We start from the raw sequence: 17,757 nt of genomic DNA on the forward strand, positions 1-17,757 counted from the left end.
AGAAAACAGATAGGTCTTGCCTGTTTAGCAGTCGGAGGTTGTTTGAGGGCTCTTCGGGTACGAACACGATGGCGTGAGGCCAGCGTTCAGGCCTTGACTTCAACGTCGCCGTGCTCGCTTGCGTTGATGGGTTCGCGTTGACAGTCCTCCTTTTGGCCCTCTTTCTGCGGACAGTGATGAAGCTATCATCCGATGAGTCTTCATCCGACATCGAGTATAGCTCAGTGTCTTCGGTGTCACTGAGCACGCTTCCTCTCTTCCTCGTGAGGGACGGCCTTGATGACCGCTGGCCAGGAGGGCCTCTGGAAGGCTCCGCGTCCATGGCCACAAAACTGGGAGCCGAGGCACCAGGAAATTCCGAAGAATTCGTCGAAAACCAGAGAACACAGATAGAAGCGTTCTAAGAAGAAGGCACTTCGTCGTCCCATGTATACAAAATGTATACAAAATTGGTACTACACAGGGCACACCAATCTGTTTATAAAATTATTTATGTTTCATAGATTCCTTTATTCATTTTCTTTGATTTCGCCACTCAGTAAGTGCCACAGCGTTCTTGGCGAATCCTCCAGAATGGGCATGTCCCACAACGTACGATCCCTACAGAAAACATGACGCTATATATAGTTTAGGGTGACAGGTATTTCTAACGCACACCAACCTCTTATTAGAATGGTTAATTATATTTCCCGATTTATTCGATTCGGTTTACTTTCTTAGCTTTAGCCATTCGGTATTTGCCACTCGGGGTGTGCCCGTTTTTTGGCCAATCCTCCAGATTTTATTATGTCCCACTGTGGCGCAATAGGTACATGTCATACTTTCTTGTGCCCACACTTGTCAACACCAAATTCTACGCATCATCATTAGATGTAAAGCATTTGAAGATTTGTTTACGCTTCTCTGTCCGTATATTCCAACATGTGCGTTATATCTGCATGATTTTATATATTGTATACGCGTGCGTGTTTAATTAGGCGATGCATTAACGTACCAGCCTGGACGGGTAGGGGGTATACGCATGGAGGGTGTGTGCCACTTCTCAATGCTATTAGCATTTTTGGGGAGTTCACGCAGCTTGCGGTGTGTCTGTATGTTTATCCGCGCTTAAGCTGATTTCCTGCCAACTTGGATCACCGGGTAGTCCATGGTGAAATGGGTAGAGCGTTGGACTACTCTGCAGGGGGAACCGGGTTTAAAACCAACCACTCAACCAACTTGGCTCACTGGGTGCATGCCACTGGGTATGTCCTTCTATTTAACCTCTTTCACGACAACTTGGATACCAGGCTTTTTGCCACTCGGTAAGTGCTGCTCTTCAGTTAAACTGATTTGATGCCAACTTGGGTAACTCGGTATGTATCACTGTGCATGTGCCGTTTTTCATAATAATCATCGTATAAGATATATCATCAACATTTACAAACCAACCATAAGACAGACTGATAATGGCATTAAAGTCGCCAAGCATCTCTAAAGAATTAATGCAACTCCAATTTCTTTTTTTTTTCTGGGTTCCGCGCATCGTGGCAGCTGTCACTGATGTTTTCTTGTTTGCTTTTCCTTTCGTTTGTTCTTGCATACTACGTATAACGGTACACGCGGTACTTTTTCTCTACGCTGTCACGGAGCAATCTTGGGCTGTTATGTTCGTAATGCAAGGAAGAGTGCGCGCTGTCATCATCAGGTTGCTCGTTTGCGGCCGTGCTCGTAGCCTCTTCGCAAAGGGGTGTACGGTAGCGCGATTAAAAGACGGGACAAAAGAAGACACACAGGGACACACACAGCGCTGTGTGTGTCCCTTGTGTCTTCTTTTGTCCCGTCTTTTAATCGCGCTACCGTACACCCCTTGAAGATGCATTACCAACAAGCCCACATTGCAACTCTCTTCGCAAAGCATATAGCGGCATCCATCACTTTCAGAGACACGCGTGCTTAGTGCCAGTCAGTCACCGCACTGGCAACGGTTCACCTTCGACCGCAAACAGCATTCGCCATTCGAACTTGTGCCACTATTGCAGCCACTTTTTCTCAAGCTGCACATATTTATAGGTGGCGCCGAGTAGCTACGCCCGCCATTGCAGAGACGCTGCAATAGCGCCATAATTTATTGTCACTTGAACGAAAGAGGGAGACTCAGCTTCAAAAGCCATTTATCAACATGAAGTATGCAGAAAATGTTCCACTAGCCTGCTTGCCGATGCAACAACGGAAGTCAGCAGGACACAAAGTAACTACTTGTGTTTTACCGGGTCACTACGTATGAACATTTGTACACCTTACAATTTCTATATACTTCCAACGCTCGTTACAAAGCAAATAGGCTAACAGAAGCGTCAGGCCATCGCGGTGTAATTGTAAAAGACAGATTTAGGACGGCATTTTAGCTTATTTCCACGCTTTTCCTGGCAGTGAGCAAGTCAATGGTTTTGGCACTTAGCAGAGCAAAAGCCTTGTTTCCGTTCGATCATAATCAGCCTACTTATGTCTACTAAAGGACAAAGCCCACTGAACCCCCCCGCCACCCCCCACCCCTATTTCCGATTGCCCCTGCATTGCGCCAGCCGACATGGCCCTCATACTCTGCAGGCTGAAGTCCTCCGTTCAATGATTCATCATTGAAACGAACCATCACCACACATAGCTCGCTCGCGTTCACCAAAAATTACGGCAATTGAGAGCTTCACGAAGGCACCCTGTGTAGAAAATAGATAGATCACACAGCGCCAAACTTCGCTGCCTGACATTGGTCCACAACCGAAATGAGACAGCATAAGATAAAAAAAGCTCCATCATGATATGATGACGGTACTCGCCATGGGAACCTATGTCAAACTTCAAACAGCACGCGTACGCCATCACTGTCTATAGCCTTGCCATTCGGCGGCTCCTTCTGAAGTTGTCCGTCTTTTGACGAATTTCCCGCCCTGCGAACGGGCAGATCAAGCATCACGTACACCCCAGTCTCGTGAGAATCTGCATTTTACTGCTTTAAATGCTCAGGTTACGAAAAGTTTTGCAACTGGTATAAGTGTCACGAACAGCCACTGAGCATCGCATCCCATGTCCTTCTCATCAGCTCAGGCGTCATTCCGTGCCCCGTGAACGCGTGAGCCATTTCGCAAGGCTCCTTCACCGGACGTCCGCAGCTGAACCTATCGTCAGTCTCTGGCTTCACACCGGCCAAGGCAGCGCACCGTCCCGTCACGAACACGTCTTCTACGGGCACCCACTTAACCCTCGCCGAAGCCACCAGCAGGTCCTCCACCAAATCACCGGATATGACGTACCCCGCTCCCGCCACAAAGTCCGGGTGCGCCTTGGGCAGTGTCCACACGTCCACCGGGCTCAGAGGCTGACCGGCACCGGCAGACCGCAGCGGCGTGGCGGCGTGCCTCTTGACGCATCCCTGGATCCAGCGCCTCTGGTCGGCCATCTCGTGCTCTAGGTGGTGAACCAGGTTGTCGAGGTTCACGTACACGTCGTCGTCCGTCTTCATCACATGCTCGACGTTTGGGCAGAAAGAGCGCGTCCAGTGAAGCATCATGACGCTCTTGAGCGTCAGGTTGTCGTAGCTGTCCGTGAAATTGCCCTGTACGATGTCCCCGTTGACCTGAGACTCGGCCTTGATTTCCATGTCGTATGCGGAGCGTCCCAGCAAGAATAGTACCTTGCCGTTTCGATGCGCCACGTATGAGTGGAGTCCCCAAGTGTCGCGTATGGCATTCCTCGCTTCCCGGTGGCTCGGAGCGCTCGCCACGAATATTAAGCGCCTCGGCACATCTTCGTAGCTCCGACATACGTGTGACGCGTCGATGACGTACGGGTGAACGTAGGGGTTTTCGCTGCTGACCCTTTCCTCCGCAAACGCATCAAGTTCTTCGTGCACGACTACCTCGTTTTCAGCGTGGTCTTTAAAATGTTGAGGCGCGATGAACAGGTCCTCGTCAAAGATCTCTCTCTCGCCTTCCTGGGCCTCTGTGCGGAATGACCTGAAGAGGATGAGAAGTGCCAGGCAGCCGGCGAGAATGGCGTAAGTCTGCAGCTTGCCGAGCCATCGCGGTAGCCGTCGAAAAGTCATAATTCTGCAAAAATGGACAGTCAGAGCAAAATAGCCAGGCATTAGTAGAGTTGCAAGTCAATGTTTCAAAAATTTGTCACTCTACGCTCAATCTACAGAGGAACCCCCGTCATCATGATTTTTCAACGAAAATAGACCGCTTTATAAAGTGAAAGAGTCAAGCAGATCTTTACGCATGTGCATTCTCGAGTGCATACCGTTAGCACCCAATACAAAACGTTATCCATGTACCGCGGGGAAGATCCAAGAGCATTAGTTGCTACGTGAATCTGCAGTTCATGCTGTAATTGCTGTAACTTGCTGAAACATGCGCTAATTGCAGTTTATGAATCAGCGGAAACCATGGCGGTCTCTTTTTCCACGCCAAACAACGAAACCAGCATCCTGTACTTTCGCCCTAACGTAAAAGAACATTCATCTGCAGTGTTGGTCGCGTTCTTTCCACTCCTTAATCAACTAACGTAGCCCCAGTAAACAAGCGATTGTTCATGAACGGCAGCCCTCCCACCCCAATCACCATTTCGAACAACAACAAAAACAAACATTCACTGGCGCTAGTTTTCTAAGAGTCTAAAAGTGTCGGTACACGTCAGCATCCAGTTTCTGAATGCACACTGACGTATTCAGAAGTTCCATACTCAGTAGTCGTGCCAGCCTAAGTTTTGGTTTTCTTTGCCATGTGGTGGAGGTTAATGTGACGATGAGGAGATGATGAGGTTAGAAGGCGGCCTACTGATGACGGTGTAAGGGAAAGCACAGGGGGATGGTCACAGAACGCCAAGCTTCGAGTGAATAACTACTTTCACACTTGTAGGTAAGTGATTTCTTATATTCAGTTATCCTTCACAAGAATCCATCTTAACGTTGTACATTTGCACTCACGCCAGTCATGGTAGCGATACGTGCGATAAGCATTTGGTCGGTTTTGCGACGGTCAGTCGTGGAGTGCACTATTTATTTAATTCATGGTGAGCTGTATTAAGGTCTAGCAATAACACAAAGACAGATAGCTATGTGTAGGAGGAGGAGGAGGGTGCTAGCTATGAGCAGATCTAGCCTCGTAGAGGCATGCCAGCAATTTGCTCCGCCCGAGCACCTTCGTTCAGAGTGCGGGGACAAACATGTGCGGGGATAAAACATTTTTTCGCAGCATACAGAGGTATAATGCTACCACCCCACCAAGTTCACCCAATACTGCAACATACTATACACTGCATTAACGATTTGTGGCGTTTAGCATTAGTCGCTGAACGTCACCACTCGTTGAATAGATAGGTATTTTTAATAAACTTCATGAGGAGGTGAAACAGCTCTCTCAAAAAAATCCAGTGTCCATGCTGGAAGATTACGTACGTTGCCTTATTGCACGGAGCCGCTCTATAGTTCAGTCAATCAAGAAGGGTCTCGCGCAGTTCCGCTACTCCTGGGCACTCTAACAAGTGGTACTTCATATCCCATGAGCGTGACAGAACGAACACGTCGGTGAGAGCGACAGTCGCAGCTCGTGTCGCTACGCCGGCGTTCACTCTGACTGCGCGCGAATTCGAGGTACTAGTGAGGCTTTTAATCGGCCGAGTCCCTTGGTCACGCAGAAATAGCATGACGCCAAGGAGTGAAACTGTATCACTGCTCTTATCGTCGACCTGTACGGCAGTACTTATCTGCAATTTCCTATCATGCAGGAACTCCAGCTAAGTTCTGTAATGAAAGTCATCTTGAATACTGCCGGCTACTGCACTTAAGAGTTTTGTAAACACTCAATTCCTGGTTTACCACAAATTATTTTGCGGTGCTAGTATACTCTGCTAACAAATTAGATAACCGTTTCAGCGACATGGCAGACATTATGCGCCCCAGCTGATGTCAAAGATGACCCCTGGCTCACATATGTTCCATAAAACGATGTAAAAATCCTCCGCCTTTGGAGTCGTCTTTTGAAACTCTGGCTGTAGAGTGGTGCCGAATTTCACGAGGTGCAGCTTGTGCGGCAACTGCCCGCGAAACGCGGGCATGCTTTTCAAACGACGCTTTTTTGCATACCACGTTTGATTATGTGCGCGAGCAACGCGCGTGCTAAATTATGTGATGGTTTGTGCGCTACCCCGAACTGCGTTTGTTTATTTTGAATTCTGAGTATTCATAGTATATATTTCCTTAATGTCTTCACTTCTAATCCTGTTTTGCAATCATGTTTTTAAGCATTTTTGCGGTTCTCGTGTCTTGGTGCACGACTGTATTTACTTATACTTTGCCTTCATTGTTTTCCAATTGTCTTTTCTTTCTTGTGATGCCCCCCTTACTAACTGCAGCGTATGGAGCCTGTAAAGTATATTGAAATGAATAAAAAAACTCAAGCAGCCAAGACCACTGATCCAAAACGCCTTCAAATCGTTGCATTTTTCGTTCTTTCTTTTTTTTTCACTCTGCCAGGTGCTTTTTCATAGCAGGAGGTTCTCAGTAAGGCTACGAAATAACTATATGAAAATTTGGAGAAATCGCGAGCCTTCGGCTCATGCCGTTAAACAAGAGAACAAACTCTTCTCCCTGACTTCCTTATCTCCTTTGACCCTGCGCTGCCCCCCACCCCCACCCCACAACACTATTTCTTCGTACAATTCGAGCTCCTACGCTGGCATCGCTGTACTCGTATACACTGCGGTGGAAAAGTTTCCGAAACGTGTACAAAAAGAAAAAAAAGAGCGAGAGAGAAAAAGCAAGGGAACCAACTGTACGGAAGAGGCGAGCGTATCGAAACGGTTCGCTTCCCGCGCAAGGCTTATCGGCGACTGGATTTCGTCTTGGAAGAGCGAGCCCGCTGGATGCCTGCGGAGCCGCTATCAACACCAGCCGCCTTTCTCGCGCCTCGCCGAGCTGGCTGCGTACGCGCGGCACCACCGCGATGGGCTGAGAATCTAGGAGGCAACACTCCTGTTAAGCTTCCAGCTGCAAGTTATGCAAGAGCTTTTCTCTGCTCTGTATCTCTGCTCCACGAATGAAAAAGAAAGAAAGAAAGAAAAGCGTTCCCCTTTGCAAAATAAGCTTCCTCCTGCATGGTATACAGTACAGCTGCTTTTTTTGAAAATTAACTTCACCCTGGGGGGGAAGAAACAAAAGTTTTGGAAGAACGAAGTTTATACACCGCAGGCTATAATTGGACGCTTTGCCGAGCACGAAACCCCGAATGTTAGCAAGGTCCAAAATGCGTTCCGCTTTCATGAAGACGGTGAGAACATGACATCGAAGGTCGTGAGCTACGTGTGGCAGGAAAATGAAAAAATAAATGCACAAACTTCAGGTTTCGACCATGCTATGCACCCTGTTCTTTTTTTTTATTATTATTGCTTTAGCAAGAGTATCAGTGCATTAGCACAATAAAAGAATAAAACGGTGCGCACAAACATATGTTTTTGTAAATCTGCAAAAAGATTCGCATGCTAAGTTTTGTTCTCTTGATAACTGCTAGACAGAACTGAAGTAGCAAGAAAAACTTTGTAGGCGAGGAACTTTTTGCTCTACTGAGCGAGGTAACTGCGTAGTTTCTCTATCATATCCGATTGCGCCTGGCGAGCTTTACTTTGCATTTTGTCGGCGTCCACAATGCTGCTGGCGGTTGTAGGAGAGATAGGGTCGATCTAATTATTTTCATTCCTTCCTTAATACTGCCAGCCCCGTGCTGGGATATTACAGGGGCGAATACATCCCATATATAAACACACTCAGTTCTCGTACTACTGTTGTACACGTACAAAAAGAAAATGTTTAACTAAACCGCCCTTTGTATAGTTATTACAAGGGTGGAAACATCCCATATATAAATGCACTCAATGTTCGTAAAAACCAATCATTGACGAGTGTGGTCAGAAATAGGTGTAACTTACTCAAAGAAAAAGAACAAAGAAAAAGGCATAACGCCAAAGGTATATGCGATAGAAACGTATACCTTACTTACATCTAGTCAGCTTTACATTGCCTACTCTGGGGAGATTCACGTATTCTGTACCGGCGCTAGTTCACCGTATGAATTTCACATGGAGCAAGAAGTGAAAACAGAACAAAAATTATGTACATCCAACACACATGTATGAATCTGTCTGAAGCGAAGCTCTGTGAATCGGTTACACAAAGCTGTAAAGCTAAATGAGATGGGTGCAATTGTCTATATTGTCATCCATGCAAGGTGTACGCTCATGAAATGTTCACGTTTATACACCTTGCAGGTCCCAACATTAATGTGACGCAATGTTTATGTTTATGCACGACATCGTTCACAATCTAAACCTAGATGCAAACAGCAGTTCGTGCGAATGCACACACTGAGACATCGACGCCATGACGTCCCGATGACGAAGGTTGATGTTTGTCGATGGGCAGAATGGTGAGGACAGACATGTGCTCAGAGAAGTTGGACGCGAGAGAGACGGCGGTATAAGGTTGACCGTTATTTTCACCGTTTCATTCCTGCGTCCGTGACCTAATGGGAGCTGATGCGCGCACACATGTTGTGCCGCGAACGTGACCTGTCACGCGCGTGCTATAGGCCACGTGAGGCACACGTGCTTATTTGGCAAGACACCAGCCTTGGTCAGGTCCGCTAAAAAAGCTTCGATTTAAGCAAAGCGAGCATAATCACGAAATTGCGAATTTTTCGCCCACGCTGCGCTCTACACAATCCACGCTGAGAAACTACACACACAAGAACTCCGCAGACCATGTCTTGGGGAGATTTTTCACATACCATGTCCAGATAGTAAGGATGCACGAAATGAAGAGGCAAATAGCGTCTATGTAGGCTTACATAGACCCCGACATAAATCACCGTCAAAGAGAGTCCTGGCTTTCACCTAATGGAGTGGGGGCGAGCATTGGTGGGCTAAGCCATCTGAATGAGATATGGCGAAATAAATGGCAGACAACGTGTCGGGACATTACTTTCACGTTTCATAGTTTCCGTGCGTTTTGAAAAGGCACCTCTCGTTTCAGTACCGTGTATCCCTGACCATAAGGTCACAGAAGAGTGAAATTGTCCCCAAAAGTGATCTGTCCAGAACACGGTTCCTCGTAGCTTAGTCGCTAGACTGCACATGACGAGATCCGGGGGTGCTGCGGTTCAATCTCAGTTCGAGTAGGAGTGCAGAGAGAGAAATAGACAAGTATAGATATACAGAGAGGGAGATTAGATGGGAAAGGCAGGGAGCTAACCTAAAAAGATGCTTCCAGTTTGCTACACTAAGCTGGGGAAGTGATGAGGTTGGAAATAAACAAGGAAAGAATGGGTGGAGGAAGAGAACAAACGCGCGAATAAACAAAAGTGAGCGCAGAATCTTGACGTGGTGTATTATGTAAAGAACATACCTAGGTGATGCTTTAAATTTAGTTTGATGATCGTTATCACCTGTCTGCGGCAAACCGATGAATCGCGAGATCAGCGAGATTATAAAACCTTTATTAGAGTTGCGGCACTCTGAGAAAGCCTGCCTTCAGCATTAAAAATCATTTGAGGCAGTCTGCAACCTCTCCATATACATCTTGTAGTGTTGTGACGTGTTTTGTGCGTGTTATGTGTCTGTGGCATGCAGTGTATACATATAATTTCATTTTTCATCATACCCATCTGGAGCAGCGAGCTAGGCAAACCAGTATTAAATAAAGAACCCGCGGGTTTCTCTCTCTCCTTCTCTCGTGCTCTGTCTCTCTGCGTATGGCTTTCAATATACTTTTATTTTTGTCTATAGACGAGACACATACGATGCCTATTGAAAACGCCGATCTGGAGACAACAGTAACGCAGAGGTGTTTGTTTCTTAAGTTCAAGGGACGTCTATAGATGTGTATAAACGTCACACACACAAAACGAAACAAAAGGAAAAGACACCAGACTCGGCGATTTATTCGGCTCTGAACTCATCTACCCATTTAATGGACCAAATTGCGCCAATTCATAGAGCCGTCACCATGCTCAAATTGGTAGTACGCTGGTAATACTACCGTCAAATAATTTGGTTGAAATTATTAACTTCAGCATACATAACAAATCTGCGCAATTTTCGCATTATACCAAAGCTTCTGTAATGCTGCTGATCAGACACATTCTACGTGCGAGGGTTGATACAACTATGCAGCCAGATATGCTTTATCTTCGTTCCATTAGTTTGTGATCCGGTCTCATGACAATAATATTTCCGCCGTCACTGAGGCAAACGGCCCGAGACAGCCGCCAACTGCAAATGCTTCCGCACTTGGCCTTACGTCATCGGTTTCCAGCGCCCTCTGCGAGACAAACGTCTACACGAAGGTGGCTCAAATAAGTAAGGTAACAAGATCTATCGCGCGCGGAGTAATCACTCTGTTTAGTCGCGTTTTCTGCCCGCGTAGCAGGAAACGACCACAGCACGCGAGCGCCTCCGGCAGGTGGAGCAGCCGTTGCATCAACGCAACGGAATATTAGTTGCGTGGCTGTACTGACGGAAACGGGGTCGAACGGGATGGGTGCGATAAGGTCTTTCCGCCTAATGCGGAGCTCAGCAGCAGAAATTTACGTTACCATTTCTCCCGGTGCACTGTTGCACTGTCTATTTAGTATTTTAATTCGTGCTATTGTTTGCGGTGTATCGCGTAGTGAAGAGCAAGGCAGAATATTTTTTTTTACCATTATAATTTGTTTTGTTATGCTGTACACCAAGTGCCATTTTCTCGTTCGTGTTCATTGCCTGCAGAACTGTCACCTTTGATTTCCAGATATACCTTCCTTCATTCACTGCATGTTTGCTGCAGCGGACCATTCTGTTAGATGGGCTTCCTTTAACAATGCACATCTCCGGTAGGGGACGTGAGCCCGGACAAGTGAATTATAGTCGGCTTTTTGTCTATGCTCTTGACACCTGTGTCCACATGCAGTGTCAAATGAAAATTTAATTTTGAGCCATTTGACTCGTTTCCATTTTTACCGGATAAATGTGCACCGTTGTAGTCCGTGCATAAGATTTTGTCTCCGACTTGGCTTTCTTACCTTGCGTATTCAATGACCTTGCTCAAGCGCAGGGGAAACCAAATTTACATTAAAGTGCTCGGTCATAAAAAAAAAATACAGCGCTCTTTCCTCAACCGTCGCTGTAGCTGCCAGTGCTTGACTCTTCACTCGCCCACAGAAACCCACACTCTTGCCTCAGAGGCACGTAGCGCTTCCAGCCAGATTGTCCTCATAGCGAGCAGTCAGCAAAGCAGCAGCAATAACGAGAAATAAATACAAAAAAGATGAAATAAAGGACGACCGCAGACGCTCGAGGCCACCTTCAAAAGGAACCGCCACAATGCTGTGTTTTATGAGCCCGCGACCTTAGCACACAAAGAGACTTCCGTGCCGGTTCCTTTCTTATTTTTTTCGCAAAGCCCTTCCTCATTCCGTAAAATCGCGCTTTCACCTCGCAGTTGAGCGTGCACAGCGAAGAAGCCACAGGTATCTTTTCATTTTTTTTTTTCGACTCTCGCTTTAATTTATGTTTCTACTTTGTTCACGATTCAATTTCTTAGCTTTTCTGGGTCGCGACCGTGCTCGAACACTGCAGAGTAACGCAGCAAACTGAGTTGAGTGCTGTGTTTGAGTGCGGTTGCACCTAAAACAGCTACGCAAGCAGAAAAAAAAAACGTTAGTTTCGAAAGCTGTATGTAACTACTGCATTCGGAATTGCCAAGCATCTTGAGAAAAGTCTACTGGGCAGCACAAGCTTTGCCTAAAAGAACGGGAAAAAATCAATATTGTCACGTTCGCCTACAATTCCTCGCGCCACGACACAGCTGGATATTCACCCTTTTATCTCCTCTTCGGCCGTGAGCCGACTTTGCCTTTTGAGACTCTCCTTTCGACCACCCTCGACTCGCCGACAAAGTACTGTCGGGATGTCATAGCCACAGCGACCCAAGCACGCCAGATTGCCCGCATTCGTCTTTCTGCTTCACAGACACGCCAGAAGTGCCGTTACGACCAGCGCCATCATGACGTGCACTACGAACCAGGTCTTGTGCTAGTTTGGTATCCAACTCGGCGTGTTGGTCTTTCGGAGAAATTCTTCTCGCGATACTATGGCCCTTACCGCATCCTTCGCCAGGATGCCCTGTCACATATGAAGTGTCTCCGCTGGATGCCACGGTGCCATCACCTCTCTCTGACATCATCCACGTCAGCCGCCTCAAACCCTACCTTTCTCAGACCGAAGAGCCGCACCAATAAGGTGCTTTTTCCGACGACGGTAATGTCACAGTCGGTAATGTGGGAAAAGGAGGACGATGATGGTGGCCTTGGAGACGACGAAGAAGAGTGTGAAGAGCGCACGCTTCTTCCTTCCCGTAACAATATTAAGGCTGTAGAGCAGCAATGAATGGAGTAGCATATTGAAATGAACGGCCGTTAATGCGCGAAGCTTGATCGTTTTCTGAGGGCCAGACTTGTCAATACCGAGTGCAGTTTCTTCGTTCTGAAAGTTATGTATGCTTTTCATGCATGTATTGCGCGCAGCAATAAGACGGCGTGACGCCAAACCCCATCCACGACACGCAAATTCTCGCTTCTCTAAAGCATCGCAGTGTTCTCAACGGTCAGTTGAAGGGCTTTTTTGTGTGTGCATGTGCATGTGTGTATGTGAGTGTGTGGCGCAGCCAGTACAAGGTAGCAGAGAAAGAACAAGACACACATACAGCATTAGCTTCCTGGAAAGTACGAAACTTTTACCTCTCGCACTTTACGTCACCGGCACGTGTCCACTCAAAGTGCTCACAGAACGAACGCTGAAAGAACGTGACAGCACTGTGAGTTAACACTTGCCTGTGACATAAAGGGGGGGGGGAGGTAAAAATGTCAGCCGTTTATTTTTTTATTTCTTTTATTTTTTTTAAACATAAGACCGTTGTTGGAAGTTAGCGCTGTGCGGTTTGTATATTGTTCCGTCTCTGCACCCTCGTACTGGTTGCTCTACAATGAAAGACCTCCGAGATGATATACCAACAAGCCCAAATTTCAACACCGAATTATGTCCTGCACTGACTTTTAAAGTCAGTAGCTCTCTTCGGCCCTTTCGCTCGTCTGCATGTTGGTCGATGGTGATCGGACTTTTACTGCCGACACGAAAGAACCAGTGCAAAAGGCGTGTGCTGTCGCGGCTTGCGGACTATCAATAGGCATGGACTGTAGATTATCTTATTTTTCCCGTAGGAGGCGCGCTTGACAAAAGCAAAGCTGTGCCTGCAAATGTTTCTGGGCTTAATCACTCAGCGATATCAGCTCCAACATTATTGCCACTGAGCAGGAGCAACGTTTTCAGCCTATACTAGCACCTCGTTTATATGCACATACATGCACAAAACATAAGATTAGTCGTCACGGCACTGAAAATACAGACAGCTTTCACGGAATTGATCAAACTCGGTGTAGTCGAGGCGTGTGTAAGAACTAAAGATTCTGAAGCTGATAAAGATAGTGAGGAGCCATTCGTCAAATCTGACATGCATGGCATTTGTTCTGACAGCTTCGACTAGGGTGATTTTGAAGCCCTTTAGAATTTACTTCTGCGTGCAGTTTAACGAAATACCCAAATTTTATCGCCTGACAATAAATTTTCGCTTACTTAATGTACAGGCGCGGCCACTGCTAGCGAGAACACGGAGCCCGTGGCGTAGTTCCGCGGAGTGCCCCACCACCTCATGAAGTCTTCCTCGTGAAGTCTTACGGCGCAGGCGCAATCAAAGCGATTGGCGAAAAGCCCGGCGTGTCATCTGCTTCACGAGGCGCCGGTGGTGGTGCTCCGCCGATCCCTGCAGGCAGCGCCTGTACGGTATTTACAGACAAGCTACCAAAACCACTTTCCGCTGAAATTCTTCCCAGCCGACCATACAGCCGATGCGGACTCTCTAAGTAAATATTCTTATTCTAAGCCCAAATCGGACCCCTATGACCCCTGTGGCCACTTGTGTACCCCTGTGGACTACAGTCCGGAAAATACAATACTCTTACTACAGCTTTTTTGAGACGTACGTGCTGTCGCGCAAGAACTTTGGGACGTCTGAAGAGTTACATGCTGTGGCGGATCGCCCGTGTAATACAGACCTACTTTTCTCTTACCGCCCTCTCCCTATGTGACTGCTGCGGAACAGCACCGACACCTTCCATGTCTGCATGGAGACAAGGCACCTGTGACTAAACGGCTTATATTTGCAGAAGAGTACGCATTTGGGCTGGTTGGTTCATGATTACGAGCAGTAAAACAGCGCTAAACAGCAGGACAGGGAGAGGGACACAGACAACAGCGCTGTCTAACAACCAAGTGTCTTTATTCTTTCACTCAGAAAATATATACTCAGCCGCTATCCCAAAGCACAGAATCAACAGAAATTCAGCATGCGCAGGGGAGAAAAATGCAATTAATGAGATAGGAAGGCAATCTCCTTCGGAAGGAGCGAAATAGAGGGAAGGCTTACACATGCTTCGCCGCTAACATGAATGTGGAAAGCTTCGGGAACAAGACGTGCGCGGTCATCGCAGTATTTTTACAGATAGGTCACATTTTTAAAGGACGGCTTGCAGTTGGAAGGGGTGGTGCCCACTTCGCGGAAGAATTTATGGCCTGCTCTTCTGTCGATTTCGTGAGGAGGTTGTATGTTTTTATAGCTTTTTTGTATTTTTTTTTCTTATTAACAAGGAAAGAAATGATTCAGCCGCCTCTTTCGCTTGGCGTCTATGGTGCAACAAGAGGACCCGGGTTCGATCCCTGGTCATGGCGGCCGCATCCGTCCGAAAGGAACGCAAAGAAAGAAAGAAAGAAAGAAAGAAAGAAAGAAAGAAAGAACGAAAGAAAGAAAGAAAGAAAGAAAGAAAGAAAGAAAGAAAGAAAGAAAGAAAGGTACCCGCTAACGTATAGAACACCGTCAGTTGATTAGGACAATCAGATTTACGGTATCAGTAATCAGCTACCGAGTGTCTGGCGTAAATTTACTACTGCATCTTGTGACTTCCTTAATCCGGTAGGGCCATAATGCCGAGATTTGATTGATGCGCTGAAGAATACGAGTGTCTGGCGTAAATTTACTACTGCATCTTGTGACTTCCTTAATCCGGTAGGGCCATAATGCCGAGATTTGATTGATGCGCTGAAGAATAACAATAATATCCCACTTGTACGAGGGAAGTATGGATAATAGCTGAAGTCGATCTTTGCTCATCCTTTAGCATGCGATGAAAGTACCAAGTTTGATCGGGTATAACAGGCTCGAAGTCAAGCTTTCATAAAACGGCTATGTGTAGCGGCACTAAATCTGCATTTCGTTAGTTAGGCGTCGACTTAATAGAAAATGTTCATTACAAAAACAGCGCTAGCTACAGAGCAACCCTTAGACGCATCAACACGCTTGCTGAATGTCCCTGTGGTCGTATAGTTAGCGCTGCTTTTCTTTTCTTTCTTTTTTTTAGTTGGGCTAGTTAGTCGAAATCTTCATGTTTTCGTGCGAAGTGTTCATGTGATACAAATGCAAAAAAAACGCCTTATAAACCAATCGAATGAAACTGAATCCTACTGCAAGTCACTCGAGGTTTCGTCCCATGTCACCGTGAAAAATACTCGTCTCATTCACATGTACAATAGGAACAGTAAAATTATTTCATGGTTGAAATTTTGACAGTAAATCAATTCCTCCTAACTTCCATAAAATCAAAAGCGCGTTCGAGGGTATAAAGCCTAACACAAGAAGACGCAAATGTCCTCTTCTGGAAACAAATACAAGATGGCACGATTGGTTTGTTCTAGAAGTCATACAACACGGGGTCCACTTTCTCACAGTGCAAATTCGAGATATATTGCATGTTACATGGCTTGAATGTTACATAGCAGCTGAAGAAGCCTTGCTGCAACATGCAGCTTTTATTTCTTTCTTTTTTTTAATTCGAACACTCTTCTTGTTATAAAACAACCTACAACATTCACTTAAATTACGTCATTACAGATAAATTATTTGCCCAAGCTTACATCATGTGGAAGAAAAATCAAAGCAATTCGTTCAATATATTAAGTATCACATTAATTAACTTCGTAGTAACAAACATTACGGCGCACGTTTCTTTATCAGAAAGTCGAAGGTAATCCGCGTAAAAAGTCACAGTTACGTGTTTCTACGCTTCAAGATGACCGTGTAGCCCGACGTAACTGACGTCAAATTGCTCACTGGATTGACTTCATAACGGCTGCGGCCGCGCGAAGTGCGGCTCGTGGTGCAACCTCCCCCCCCCCCCCCCTGTGACGTGGTAAGGCGGCGTAGAATGGAGTTTCACCACACCGCACGATGAAGCTGTCCGCATCGGCCCTATTGCCAAAATGACTTTACGCAGAATTGGGATTCGCGCAAAGCGCCAGCCGGAACAAGCTCAGGGAAGAGGAAATTGCGACGACACCTTGGCTTTACGTCACACTTCTGCATCACAGAGGCGTTAGACGGAAAGAGCCGCCTTTCGGGGTGCCGCGTCCTGCAATCAGGTAAACTGGACGAATAATTTGACGTCGGTTATATTCTGGTCTGCATGACTATTTAGACATTTAGAAGCACGTAACTAGGCTACGACGATACCCTCCAACTTTAACATATAAAAATGTGCGCTAAAGTTTTTAACTAGAAAGGTAATTAATGTGAATAGTTTATTTAGTAAATGAATTTAGTTTTCTTATACATGATGTCGGACCTGGGCAAACAGTTCACCTCTAGGGACGTAATACGAGTGAACTTTGTAGGCCTTCTTTTTTTCTTTTTTGTTTGTGCGTGTTCGAAGTAACCACCACACATACAGGAAGAGTCACTGAACTGTGACAGAAAAACATGAAAGCGAATTAAACTCTCCCTTGACTAAATGGCACTATTCCTTGACTGGGAAAGATTCCAACAAAGGGACAGGAAAAGCAAGGACTGGAAAATAAAACGAAAATGAAACAGCGACTTGCGCAGCATGAATCACTAAAGACTCGCAGAATGCATGCCCCCGAATTCCAGGCCCTTGACTTAGGCAACGAAGTAGCTTTCACCAAGGCTGGCACTTTTCTTTTTTTTCTAAATGCGCGCAAGTGATGAGTCGGCGGTGCCATGGCGCTCAGTTCAACTACTTGGACAAGGCCCAAATGACAATTAATGTCTGTCAAGTAGCCAGAAAATTCAAGAAAATACCAAGCGCAAGTTGTAACCCTATTACAAGCAGGCGCCCAAGAGGCGAACGGGCGAGCGATAGAGTTTCCTACAAAGATTACTAGGGGAAATATTGGCGTTAGTGTCTACGGGAACCGCAAGCATTGCAGTTCAGCCAGCGAAGGGATGGACGACTACATTAATTTATGTAAACTTGTTACTTCTCACTTCAGGCGGCGTCGCTATTTTTCGAATGGTTCTTTGCCAACAAAATATTTCGTTATAATTTCAACAATTCGCAGTCCTTCCGTGTGGGCGCACAAACTTATTGTCTTCTACGTTTTAAAATATGCGATTGTTTCGCAATTCAGAACGGCAAAAGTAGATAAAGCGTAGTAAACAAAGCCACAAGTGTGTCTTAAGTCACACTCTTACAAATATTTCTAGTAACTTCTAATAAATTTGTTTAGACAAATGTTACTAGAACCTACCAACAGTCTGCTTTTTCCTACCGTTTTCAAAATTCTTAA

At 46.1% G+C, this 17,757-nt stretch overlaps 1 protein-coding gene across 3 annotated transcripts in view; it reads right to left on the reverse strand.

The window, feature by feature from the left end:
- Positions 1–2,964: 2,964 nt before the first annotated feature.
- LOC142582615 (beta-1,3-galactosyltransferase 1-like) overlaps positions 2,965–17,757 on the reverse strand; it is a 53,680-nt gene continuing 38,887 nt past the window's right edge. For all 3 annotated transcript variants that reach the window (XM_075692515.1, XM_075692516.1, XM_075692514.1), the window contains exon 2: positions 2,965–4,085. In XM_075692515.1, coding sequence (XP_075548630.1) covers positions 3,035–4,081 — 1,047 coding nt within the window. In that variant the 5' untranslated portion in view covers positions 4,082–4,085 and the 3' untranslated portion in view covers positions 2,965–3,034. The remainder of the gene's footprint in view (positions 4,086–17,757) is intronic.

This window comes from Dermacentor variabilis, chromosome 5 (genome assembly GCF_050947875.1).
Source record: "Dermacentor variabilis isolate Ectoservices chromosome 5, ASM5094787v1, whole genome shotgun sequence".
Lineage (NCBI taxonomy): Eukaryota > Metazoa > Arthropoda > Arachnida > Ixodida > Ixodidae > Dermacentor > Dermacentor variabilis.